Below are 12,463 nucleotides of genomic sequence, written 5' to 3' on the forward strand. Positions count from 1 at the left end.
TGCTGGCTCTGTGCCTGTGCCCCTGGCACTGCCCCGTGCAGCTCCCTGGGGTCACACTGCCCTGCTCTCCCCAGCGCCAGTGTGTGCAGTACGCACTGAAGGCTCGCCCGCTGCGGCGTTACATCCCCAAGAATCCCTACCAATACCAGATCTGGTACGTGGTCACCTCCTCCTACTTCGAGTACCTCATGTTCTTCCTGATCATGCTGAACACCATCTGCCTGGGCATGCAGGTAAGGGATGGAGTGCCGAGCTCGGCACTTGGAGGGGTGTCCATGGCTCCCAGAAACCCTTCCTGAGGTCTTTCCTACATGGCTGTGCTGCTGGTATGGGGCAACGTGGGGCAGGTCGGATGAGGGGAGCTGCGGGGGGTGGATTTTTCATTTTTGCTGACCCCTCCTGAGCCGTGGGTTTGGGAGAGGCTGGGCCTCGTGCAGCCCACGCCTATGGACTCACAGGGGAGGCTGGGACCGCTGTGTGCTAGTGGGGTTCTCCTGCCTTCTCCTCAGCATTACAACCAGTCTGCAGAAATGAACCACATCTCAGACATCCTCAATGTGGCCTTCACTGTCCTCTTCACCCTGGAGATGATCCTCAAGCTCATGGCCTTTAAAGCCAAGGTGAGAGCAGGGCATAGCCTCTCACAGGGCATTGCATTTGGCAGTGAGGTGATCCTCCTTATCCCAGATGCTGCAGCTTGGAGTGCTTGCCTTCCTGGTGTTCCTTGCTGCTGGTGGACCACTGTGCTTGGGGCAGCACCACAGCCTGGCTGCTAAGGAGTGGGTTCTGCTAAGCTCCCCTTGTTAGACTCTTGTTTCCCTGGGTTCCAGCATTGTTCTCCTTGGATGTTCATTTGTCTTCTCTGTCTCTTCCCTGGCAGGGCTACTTTGGGGACCCCTGGAATGTCTTCGACTTCCTTATAGTGATTGGCAGCATCATTGACGTCATCCTCAGTGAGATTGATGTAAGTGTCAGGCTGCTCGGGCAGAGAGTGTCCCAGGGAGCATCAGCGCCGGTACCTGCAGCACCTGCCCCAGAGTGAGCTGGCTATGCCCCAGCTCTGTGGGACACTGGTGTCCTCTCTTCTCCCTCTGCCATGTTCTGAGGAAGGGCACGCTGGGATCAGCCTGTGGCATGGGTGTTTCATGGACACAGGGGACCAACAGCCTACCAACATGTCACGCTGTGCCCTCCCTTCCCAAGAGCCTGTAGGCACTGGGATCCTGTGGCAAGCAGCATACCTGGTCCCAGCTGGGCCATGAGCAGCACAATGCGTGCCAACCCCAGCCTCACTTGCCCTGCTTGTCTTCCATGTATGCACCTCTGGACAGGGAATTTCCCGTGATCCTCAGATCAGTGCACATGGGAAGAAAAAGTGTTCCCCTGAGCTCCCTGTACTCACAGAACACTGCTGGACAACACCGTAGGTGGATCAGACACGTCAAATTTCAGTGCGTTTGCTTCCTGTGTGTCCTTGTATACAGCGATCAATGCACACATATGCATTGGCTGTATATGTGTGCACGTGTATACCCTATACACTATTGCAGAAGCTCTATTCCACATGCACTGAGTGACTGGGTGAGGGCAGGTAGTGGCTAATTTCCAAATGCTTTACCGGGAGCATTTTCAGAGCAGTGTTGGTAAGCCAGTGTGCCACTGCCTGTCACAACATCGGGACTTCCACACCCCGTGTGGAAGGAGGGAGGTCATGCGCTGCATTTGACACATCCCACATTAACTGTGGGAGCAGCTGTAGGATCAGGTGCCACGGTCATCGTGCACCGAGTGACCTCCAGCTGCTCTTGGTGCTGGGGCAAGAGTGCCTAAGGGCCCTTTGCAAGCCACCTTCCTCTCTGGAGGACGCTCCAGGGCTCACAGAGCCCCAGATGTTCCACCCTGCGTGGCCATTCTCGGAGCCTCTGGGCTTCTCAGCCTCACTGTGCTCCCAGTGAGTCCTCAGGAGCTGTGTGCAATCACTGCACCCACCACCACTCACCTTGCTGCTGCAGGGTCCTTGGTGGCTGCTGCTTTTTCAAAAGTGTGACCCTCACAAAAGAAGTCTGCACCCACCTCTCAGTGCCGAGCCAGTCCCGAGTGCTCCAAGGCTCTGGTTTGCAAAGTCTGTCCTCTCTTCCTCTCTTTCCGTTCTGCTCCTTTCCTCCTCCCTCATGTCTCTGTCTGTTGGGGATGAGAACATGCTATCAGGAGCCCTCTACTCCGCCAAAGCCCAAGTCCTCACTGTTGTTCCATCACCAGGTTCTCAGAGACCCCATGGGATATTCATAGAATGGCTTGGGTATAGAAAGGACTTCAAAGATCATCTCATTCCAACCTTCCTGCCATGGGCAGTGTTGCCAACCACTAAATCAGGCACTAGATCAGGTTGCCCAGAGCCCTACCACCCAACCTGGCCCTCCGCACCTCCAGGGATGGGGCACACCCTGCTCTCAGAAAGGGGGAAGTGGAGACGGGAGACCCTCTGGCAGTGCTGCCCCATGGAGCATGTGGGGCTGGCAGTGTCTGCCCATTTCAGAGCCGGCTCCCCAGCAAACCGGTGCTGTGTGCTGGGTTTCCAAAGAGGCAGAGCAGGAGCAGCACAGCTTGCAAGGCAGGGAGCCGGGGGCTAGCTTCAACCTGTCAGCTGGTGTCCAGATCCCACCTGCCACAGCCCTGTGCCTGGCCTGGGCGGTAACTGCTGGGAGGCAGCTAAATCCCCCCGTCCTGAGCTTTGTCCCAGATTTCCTGGCCCGTGTGCCTCTGTCTCAGGCGTACATGTTGTAGCAGGTGAGGTGCAATGGGGCATGGAGGTGGTAAGTCCCTCGTGGTCAACGTGTTCCCTTGGCCATCTGTCTATTGCCTCAGCCCCACAAAAGACAGTGCCTTGTCTGATGAGCCCCAGTGTTGGCTTCCTGCCCATCCTTCCCCTGTGCTCCTCTCTCAGTCTCCTCCTCCTGTCCCCAGTTTCTGTCTTACTCTTTCTTCTGTGTCTGCACCACCATCTTCTGCAGTCATTCCTCTGTTTCTCATTTCTGCCTCCCTTCTGCTGACTCTCTTGTTCTCTTGACAGACTGTTCTTGCATCCAGTGGCGGATTGTACTGCCTCGGCGGAGGCTGTGATAGCATTGTAAATATCAGCTGCATGTGCTTGCAGTGGTTCCCTTCCCCCTTTGCTGCCCTTACCCTTGCCAGCCTGCCTGTGGCCAGCGTGTGCATGTGTCCTGCATGTCATGAAAACACACCAAGCCCTGCTGCTCTCCCCTGGTGTGCAGGTCTCCCCTCTGGAAGCCCAAGTGCCAAGCTTCAAAAATGGGGAGAGGTTGGCTGGCAGGGTTCCATGTGCAGCACTGGAGGCTGGTGCATCCCTGTACCCCCAGTTGCCCCCAGGGAATCTTCTCAGGGGTGCCAGGGTGCTGGGCACTGGAAGAGGCTGCTCAGAGAAGCTGTGATCGCCCCATCCCTGTGGCACTGGGGGCCCCTACCCCCCAAGTCTGTTCCTCCTTTGTCTGCTGCTCTCCTCTGCCCGCAGGACTCGGATGACAACTCCCGTGTCTCCATCACTTTCTTCCGGCTGTTCCGGGTGATGCGGCTGGTGAAGCTGCTGAGCCGAGGAGAAGGTGTCAGGACCCTCCTGTGGACCTTCATCAAATCCTTCCAGGTCTGTGAGGAACAGCGCTTCCCTCCTCAGACAAGCACCCACCATGGGCTGGCAGCAAACTCCGCCCCTCAGGCTGCAGAGAGCTGGGCACGCCATGCAGGAAAACTGGAGAGTGGGGCTGGTGGAAGGGTGGCTGGGGGGTGGGGGACAGAAAGCTGTCTCCTCTCCACCTGCAGGCCTAAGTGCTGGCCCCCTGAGCAGCTCCAGAGCCAGCCTGTTGTCCCCGGGTCACCTTGGTGCTGTGCTGGTGTCTCTCACACGCTGTGGTCCTTTTGTCACAGGCTCTGCCCTATGTTGCCCTGCTGATTGTGATGCTGTTCTTCATCTATGCTGTGATCGGGATGCAGGTGAGAGGGGCACAGGGGGATTCCTCTTGAACAGGTACCCCTCAGCCTGGTAGCATCTGGGAGATGGGACGGAGAGGGACTGGCTCCTCCACCAGTCACTCCCAGCGACTGCACGTGGTGGGACCATTTTTCCCTGGTCTCCAAGGATGCCCCCAACCCCAAAAGCCTCAGCACCCAAAGCCTCGTGACTGAAGGAAAGGGAACTTAGGGACAGAGGCGCTTTGGAGGGCGGGGGGTGCCTGAGGAAGGGTGCTGGAGACCTGACAGTGTGATTTACAGATGTTTGGGAAGATTGCCACAGTGGATGGAACCCAGATCAACCGAAACAACAACTTCCAAACCTTCCCACAAGCCGTGCTGCTGCTCTTCAGGTCAGTGCTGGCTGGGGGAGCAGGCAGCTGCAGAAGGGAGCTGGGCTACAGGTCGATGTGGGAGCCCTCCGGCTCAGACTAAGGGACACCAGCATTTCTGCAGCTGATTTATTTGCTTCCCTCAAGAAAAATATCTTGCAGCAGCGGAAGCGTTTCAGGAGTGGCTCTTGCTTTGCCTGGTGTGGCTGAGCTGCAGACCAGGGGCTCTGTGGGGTTTCTGTTCTGAATGTTTCTTTCCAAGACTAGATTTTAATTAGTGAATTTTCAGAAGAATTAAGGGGAAACAAGAAAGCAGTCTAAGGCTTCCCTTGACTCCAAACACTTCACTTTGAAGCATGCAATAGCAGATCACACACCTGCCCTGGTCCTGCCCAACTGGAACAGCAAATGCAGGAGCTCGAGCACTGCTTTCTCTGCTCCCTGCTCACGGTGTGCAGGGCTGGGTGCAGCAGCATCCCCTCTCCCCAGGTGTGCCACGGGGGAGGCCTGGCAGGAGATCCTGCTGGACTGCAGCTACGGGAAGCGGTGCGACCCTGAGTCCGACTACGCTGAGGGCGAGGAGTATACCTGCGGCACGGGCTTTGCCTACTTCTATTTCATCAGCTTCTACATGCTCTGTGCCTTCCTGGTATGGCAGCTACTGCAGTCTGAACTCCCTTTGGCACTCCAGTCCTGGTTCGGGGCAGCTCCTGGCTGCTGAGCACCTCATGGGGCTGGATCCCACAGCACCTTTCTCCCAGCAACAATGAATCCCCCAGCCCATTTCCCTGGCCATGTTACATCTAGTGCTGCACTCCATGAGGCCCCAGATCCCCTGAGTTCCATCACACAGCCTCATGTGCTGCTGTCCAGATGGACACTGAGTGTCCGTGTTGCCTGTCAGGAGGGGTGGAGAGGGAAGAGCTGCCTTGAATTGGTGCAGCCTTTTACATAATGTCCTTGAGTGGGAGGTTCAGCTCTGAATGGAGTCACCAAAAGCATCCTTGATTCTGGGGACCCTGAACCCCTTCTGACCCAGGACAGCAACCTTCAACCCTCTCCTCTGCCCTCAGATCATTAACCTCTTTGTGGCTGTCATCATGGACAACTTTGACTACCTCACACGTGACTGGTCCATCCTGGGACCCCACCACCTGGACGAGTTCAAACGGATCTGGGCTGAGTACGACCCTGAAGCCAAGTGAGTGTCCATGTGGCATGGCAGGTGGAGAGAAGTGCCAGGGGCTGGGGGCTGCCCTCTGCTGCAACCCAGGGCAGAACTGTAGTGCTGTCTGGCATTAGATCACACAGTAGAGGTGTGTGTGAGCTTGCCAGCTTGTCCCAGAGCTGATACAATCCATCAAGAGGTTTGGGGACACCAGACCTCCAGTCCCATCCTCATCCAGTCCAGGTGATGCTGCCGACTCTTTCCATGCCACTGCTCACCTTTATCTACCATCTGGTGCCTTGGGGAGCAGTCATTTCCCCCATGAGGAGCACAGAGAAGGGATTTGCCCACCATGGGAGCACGGGGCAGGCCATGAACATGATCCCACACAGCCCTTGCCCAAAACCTTGTCCCTGCTTGCATGCACCTCCCTGCTGACGCAACTTGTCTCCTCTGCAGGGGCAGGATCAAACACTTGGATGTGGTGACCCTGCTGAGACGTATCCAACCTCCCCTGGGCTTTGGGAAGTTCTGCCCTCACCGTGTAGCTTGTAAGGTAGGAGCCAAGGAGATGGGAGGGTGTGTGGGCACAGGGCACCTTCCCAGCTGCATCCTCCCCTGGGAGGATGAGGAGGAGGATTCAGCTGTCTTTCCGATGTCATCATACATGCTCATACTCTGACCTCTGGTATTTAATGGAGAGGAGCTGTCAGGGAAAGGAGTGATGCTGCAACCTGCATGGAATTGATGCATTTCAGGGTTCTGGGGATCAGGACCTGCCTGAGCTCAGCTCCACCCGCAGGGGTGCACCCTACTGGGGTGCTGCTCCCCCCAACCCTCACTACAGAGAGCTTTCCAAGCTGTGCTGGGGTGCTCCCCATCTGCACCTGAAGCAAGAGGGCAATGCTGGGCCTGAGTACTTAGCTGCATCTTCTGGGCTGCAGAGCTTTGTCCCCAGGGTCTGAGAGCACTGAGGGAGCCAAAGACTCCAGCTCTGCAGTCTTGGGTGCACTGCTCCTGGCTTAGCTCTGCACAAAGCCAGGGGCTGCATGAGGCTCACAGGGAGGGCAGCTTGTACATTTGTGCAGAGTTTCCAGCCTGCTCTGCTGCCAGCACATGGTTGTTGGTTGGTTTGCAGCGCCTGGTGTGCATGAACATGCCCCTGAACAGCGACGGCACCGTCACCTTCAATGCAACCCTCTTTGCGCTGGTGAGAACAGCCCTCAAGATCAAGACTGAAGGTATGAAGGCTGCTGTCTGCTTTCCTGTCATGGGGAACCCTCTCCTTGTGCTGCAGGGTGCATGTTACACACCCTTCCCTGCTCAGTCTGAGGACCTCAGGGCACCTTGCTGGTGGGGCAAGACTCCCTGTTGCAACCCTCAGCTTTATACCAGTGTTGGACCAGAGACCATGGGCACATGCATGGGGATCAGGCCAAGCCTGGAGGATGTTAGTTGCAGGGCTATGTGTTGCAACCATGATGAGCAAACCAATGCCACCCCAGCTGTGTAAATTCACTGTGCAGCTCAGGAGCAGTTCAGACCCAGTTCCGTTCCCTGCCTCAGTGCTCTGCTGCTGGACTCCTTCCCACACTGCTGAGTGTAGTCTGGTCCCCCTGCACCTGCCATAGCACTGGTTGTTCCAGTTCTGCATCTCCCCAGGTGTGCATAAACCTCAGACTGGAGTGGAAGAGGATGGCTCCTCTTTGAATTTAGCTGTGCTGGGGAGGAGTTGCTTTCTTCCTTGCCAGCAGCATGGTTTGCAAAGCTCTGCTTTGGTAAGAAACCACACCAACTTGTTTCCATGCCTGTGGGTTAGGCAGCAGCACATGAGAAGCCAGCGCAGCAGGAGGTGGAGCTGGGCAGTGGGGTCAACTGAAGCCAACATCTCCCAGTAGCAGGGCACGGTGCCTTCCCTTCAGCTGGGGTGGGGGATGCAGCATCCAGCACACTGCAGGGAGCATTGGGAGGATCACAGGAGGTCTGACAGCATGCATGAGAGCAGACTTTTTGCTAAAATCAAAGTCTAATTCCTACAGAGCTCATGTTTGCTGGGTGGGGAGGCTGCCAAGGAACTGTCACACCCTGCAGGAGCCTGGCCAGGTTTCCACACGCTTTGTCTTTGTTCATGTCCACATTCCCCTGGGAATAAACCTCTCTGTCCTGCTCCCTTTTCCCACAGGTAACTTTGAACAGGCCAATGAGGAGCTCAGAACCATTATAAAAAAAATCTGGAAGCGAACCAGTATGAAGCTTTTGGACCAGGTCATCCCACCTATTGGAGGTACATCACCCCGTGGGACTTCCCCAAGGAGCCGAGCTCCCCCTGCCCAGGGGGCTCAGCTGCTGCAGCAATTCAGGGCCTCATAGTGGGCAAAGTCATCAGGTTGGTTTCCTCCCCTCCAGATGATGAGGTGACAGTGGGCAAATTCTATGCCACTTTCCTCATCCAAGAGCATTTCAGGAAGTTCATGAAGCGCCAGGAGGAGTACTATGGGTACCGTCCCAAGAAGAACCCTGTAGAGATCCAGGTTGGTAGCATGGTTGGTGGAGGGGTGATGCTATCTGAGGACTGGAGGGCACGATGGGGCATCCTGCAGACAGGGGCAGGGGGCTCTCCCAGCTCTAGAAAGCCCTGGTGACTGGGAGAGACAGGGCTGAAATGGGACATGGGGACCTCTGTCCCTCAGGTTCTGGAAATGAGGTAGCCCCAAGTGAATCAGTGCTGACCTGGTCACCAAGCACAGAGCCAGCCAGCCACAGGATCCCTGGGAGGGGCAGCTGGCAGGGCAGTGTGGTTCTCTGAGGCCTGGAGACCAAGCTCCATCACATTTCCCTCTCTAAAACCCAAAGTGAGAGGGGCTGTAGCACCAGACCACATCCAGCCATGCCTTCCTGTCCCCACCAGGCTGGGCTGAGGAGCATTGAAGAAGAAGCCGCTCCTGAAATTCATCGAGCCATCTCTGGGGACCTGACTGCTGAGGAGGAGCTGGAGAGGGCGATGGTGGAGGCTGCCATGGAGGAGGGGATATACAGGGTGAGCACACCCAGGTGGGAGCTGTCCCTCGCAGCCCCACTGCTGTGTGTTGGAGCTCAGCATGGCTACAGCAGGTAGAGAATAGTCCTCAGAGATGAGCCTGACCATAAGCAAAAAGGATATAACAATGCTTTTCCCTGAGCATCAGGACATCCTGGGCAGCCTGTTCACTGCCTCAGTTTACCCCTCTATAAAAGAACCTTGATTATGTGGGTGGCAGGGATGTTGTGAATGCTGACCCTCAGGGTTGGAGGGCCCCATCCGCATCTTCTGCCAGGACAAGGCAGGACAGCGTGGGTGCCACCACCACCACAACAGGGATTGATTCACATCCCACTCCCTGGGGCCTCTGAGGCAGCCTGGGCTCTGGTCTCGCAGGGAGGGATTCCTGCTGTGTCCAAAGGTGCTGCCAGCCCAGAGGTGGAAGGGTTTGTCACACCCCAGTGCTGCTGCATGACGTTTATTACATCCCCTCTGTTTCCCCACCTGAGCAATGTGGCTTAGGAGACCACAAGCAGGGAGGCTGCCATTCCCATGAGCACCCAACTGCATTTCCTCCACAGGAATGGCCCCAGAGCTCTGCACCCCCCTCCTGACGCCCTCCTGTTTCTTGCAGAGGACTGGCGGTTTGTTTGGCCAGGTGGACAGCTTCCTGGAGCCAAGCAGCCCCCTGCAGCCCCACGTGGCCAGCCAGAGGCCCCTGCAGTTCACAGAGGTGGGCAGTGAAGACCTTGATTCCCCTGTCTTCCTTGATGACTTCCCCCAGGAAGGCAACACCAATGTCAACAACGCCAACTGGCTGCAGGGGTAAGGGCTGGAGAGCTCCCTGTGGGCTGTGGGGAGGAATCAAGAGCTTCTTTCTTCTTCCTGAGCATCAGAACATCCTGTGCAGCCTGTTTCCTGCCTCAGTTTCCCCCTCTATAAAAGGACCCCAATTATTAATGTATAGGGTTAACCTGTGGCTCCATGCATTGTGTGCCCTAAACGTCTTTCTCATCCTTCTCATCATTCCTTCATCTCAGGGCCGTTAGGATCGAGGTAGACACAGGAAATACAGGGATGATCCTTTTCCCTTCCCCACCAATCTCTGAGTGCCAAGGCCCGGGTAGGGGCCACCAGTGCCTAACACGAGTACAAGGGTTACCAGTGTAAGAGAATATCCTTATCCTAACCTTGGGGTCTGCACCTTATTCGTCCATTCCTGGAGTGGAGAAGATGGGGAGGGCTGCATCCTTGGATGGAGCTGGGTTCAGAGTGGTGGTCCCTGCTTGGCTGACCCCTCTGCCTGCCCCTGCCAGGTTGGAGTATGAGGACGAGGTGCTGAGGAGAGCAGTGCCAGCAGCACCCAGGCCTCCAGTGCGGGGTGAGTCTCAGCATTATTCCTGACCTGGGGCATTTCAGCCTGTCCGGGGTTGGTGGGAAGGGGCTGGTGTCAGCAGGCAGGAGGAGATGCAGCCCCTAGCAGCTCGGAGGGCCAACTGAGAGCCCTGAGCCCAGTGGGATCTGTCTGGTGAGTTCCAAGAGATCTCCTTCTCTCCACCTTCCCCCCCTGCATGGCGATGGAGCGTGGGGCAGTGCCATGGTCTGAGGCAGGACCAGGTACCCCATGCAGTGAGGCCACAAGGCCGTGTTCATTTCCAAGAATAGGGGATCACAAACTGTTCCATCTTCCTGATTCAGAGTGAGGATCAAATTTGGGGCAGCGGACAGGTGCTGGGATTTCCATTGGTCCCCATCACCTAGATACAGTTCCCTTGGTCCTGATCCCCTCTGGGTGGCTGGGCTGCCCTTGCTCACGTGCCCACCTGATATTCCCACCTCTCTCTCTCCTAGAGCCTGACCTCCCCATCCCTTTGGAGAGGCTGCGGCGGAGGCGAGGAGCTGCCCCTGAACATCACCCAGCATTGGGGCAGTGCCTCCATCCCCAGCAGGTAAAGGGGACAGCATGTGTCCAAGGGAAGCAAAGTGGGGTCGTAGGCTGAACCTCCTGAGAAGGAGCATCTCCCTGCCATGAGCCCAGCTTTCCTGGAGCCTCTCTTCCTCATCAGCTCGGGGATGGAGCCCCCACCCCGGTGCTGATCCATGCTGGAGCAGCTCAGAGCAGCATCCCTCATGCTTTTGGAGACGGGTCAGAAAAAAGAGGGGCTCAGAGTTGATCCCACACTCCTCTGCTGCCCTTGGCTGTCCGTGCCCTGTCACCTGGGTGCCTGGCTCCTGCCTCAGTGCCCAGATGGGGGGGTAAGGGCTCGTTCCCTGCTGGTCCCATTGCTGGTGGTGTCCTGGACCCAGGAGATTCAGAAGGATGGGAATCCTTGTGCAGTCTGGGTTGTAGCCAAAAAAATTAACACAGGAGAAATGTTCCATGATTATCACCAAGCTTGAGCTTCAGCTCCCTGCTCCTTTCATCCAGGACAGCATGGTGACAGCAGCAGTATCCAGCTCAGAACACCGGTGGCATGAAAGCATCAACACAAACACATCTTCCACCCCTGCCATCACCTTCCTCATTCAAGAGGTAATGCACACAGGCTGGCAGAGGGAAAGGCAGAACAGCCAGGGGGCGGTGAGATTCCATGGTGGGAGACTGAGGGGAAGAGCTTATCTAGGAGGGCAGCAGCAGGGCAAAGGCAGCGAGCGTGAGCCCTTCTGCTACAAACTTATTCCACACGGGGCTGTGACACTTTCCTCTGCTGCAGGCTCTGATCTCCGGGGGCCTTGGGGCTCTGGCCCGTGACCCATCCTTCGTTTCAGTGACCAGGGACGAGATGGCAGCCAGCAGCCAGCTGGAGGTGGATGAAGTGGAGAAAGCAGCTGTGGAGCTGCTAAAGGGAAGAGAAGCACCGTGGGACACAGAAACCAGCTCTGCCCCCCAGGACACCTTGGCTGCATCAGCAGTCAGCACCCCAGGGCTCAGTGTGGCCACATCCCATCAGACCAGCGATACCACTCATCCCTGAGCCACCTGCCATGCAGCCCCACGGGTACGACCCCGTTATGGGGGATAACAGAGCAGTGCTGCACTTCTCCCCCTCTTTGCCTGTGGGGCTGGTGGGCTGTCTGGCCACAGGAGTCTTTTTGCACTGGGTCTGCGGGATGCTGGTGACAGGACAGGGTGATGCTGTGCCAGAAGGGTCTTGCAGGAGCTGGACGGATCATTAAAGTGTCCCTGCTGTGTGACTCCATGGGTTCCCCTTGTCCCCTCCTTCCTCTGCTCTCCTGGCTGCAGGCTACTGCCTGCCTGAGCCCAGCCTGGGGAGGGGGCTGCAAAGGGGAGGCCACATTCAAGAAGAGCTGGCAGTGATTAGGGACGTGGTTAGTGGGCGTGGTGGGGATGGGCCAATGGTTGGACTTGGTGATCTTAGTGTGCTTTTTGAACCTTAGTGATTCCATGATTCACGTGGCAGCCCCACTCTTGGCCCTGAGATCTTTCTCTACTCCCGCATGCTCATGCCTCGGTTGATCACTTTGAGGGTGCCAAGATGTGGCTACGCACTGGCATCCCAGCAGCTGCACCCTGCATCCTCATGTACCTGCTGGACCCTGCCCCTTCTGCTCGCAGCCCAGCCTGACCTGTGGGAGTAGATGGGCACCATCGGAGGAGCGTGCTTGGAGCAGACCTGCCTGGGGCTGGGCACTTTGCCACTTGGGGCAGAGGGGTCGTTGCTCTGTGGGAAGGGGTCTGCCTGAGGGCTCAGTTTTACAGACTTCAGTGCCCCAGGAGGAATGTGTTTGCCAAGCGCTGGGACAGCCCTGTCCCCCTGGGTCTTCTTTTGTCAGGGTTCTTGCTTCAGAGGGCCTCCAGCCCATCCAAACCGAACAGTGCTGGGCTCTTCCTTGCCTAATATCTATCAAAACGCAGCAAACTGATAGGTCCCAGGAGACGTATTGAATCAACAGAGCATG

At 56.9% G+C, this 12,463-nt stretch overlaps 1 protein-coding gene across 10 annotated transcripts in view; it reads left to right on the plus strand.

Annotated features, from left to right (window-relative positions):
- CACNA1S (calcium voltage-gated channel subunit alpha1 S) overlaps positions 1-11,742 on the plus strand; it is a 32,852-nt gene extending 21,110 nt beyond the window's left edge. For 7 of the 10 annotated variants that reach the window (XM_021377213.1, XM_021377216.1, XM_021377214.1 and 4 more), the window contains 18 exons: positions 75-233; positions 510-620; positions 881-964; positions 3,530-3,658; positions 3,940-4,005; positions 4,285-4,376; positions 4,845-5,004; positions 5,429-5,556; positions 5,983-6,079; positions 6,662-6,764; positions 7,706-7,807; positions 7,930-8,054; positions 8,432-8,560; positions 9,177-9,367; positions 9,859-9,923; positions 10,394-10,491; positions 10,971-11,075; positions 11,257-11,742. In XM_021377213.1, the coding sequence (XP_021232888.1) occupies positions 75-233; positions 510-620; positions 881-964; positions 3,530-3,658; positions 3,940-4,005; positions 4,285-4,376; positions 4,845-5,004; positions 5,429-5,556; positions 5,983-6,079; positions 6,662-6,764; positions 7,706-7,807; positions 7,930-8,054; positions 8,432-8,560; positions 9,177-9,367; positions 9,859-9,923; positions 10,394-10,491; positions 10,971-11,075; positions 11,257-11,517 (2,205 nt within the window). In that variant the 3' untranslated portion in view covers positions 11,518-11,742. Of the gene's footprint in view, positions 1-74; positions 234-509; positions 621-880; positions 965-3,529; positions 3,659-3,939; positions 4,006-4,284; positions 4,377-4,844; positions 5,005-5,428; positions 5,557-5,982; positions 6,080-6,661; positions 6,765-7,185; positions 7,302-7,705; positions 7,808-7,929; positions 8,055-8,376; positions 8,561-9,176; positions 9,368-9,858; positions 9,924-10,393; positions 10,492-10,970; positions 11,076-11,256 lie in introns of those variants that run through there. The other 3 variants (XM_021377218.1, XR_002432819.1, XM_021377221.1) reach the window with 3 other exon arrangements.

This window comes from Numida meleagris, chromosome 25 (assembly GCF_002078875.1).
Source record: "Numida meleagris isolate 19003 breed g44 Domestic line chromosome 25, NumMel1.0, whole genome shotgun sequence".
Taxonomy (NCBI): domain Eukaryota; kingdom Metazoa; phylum Chordata; class Aves; order Galliformes; family Numididae; genus Numida; species Numida meleagris.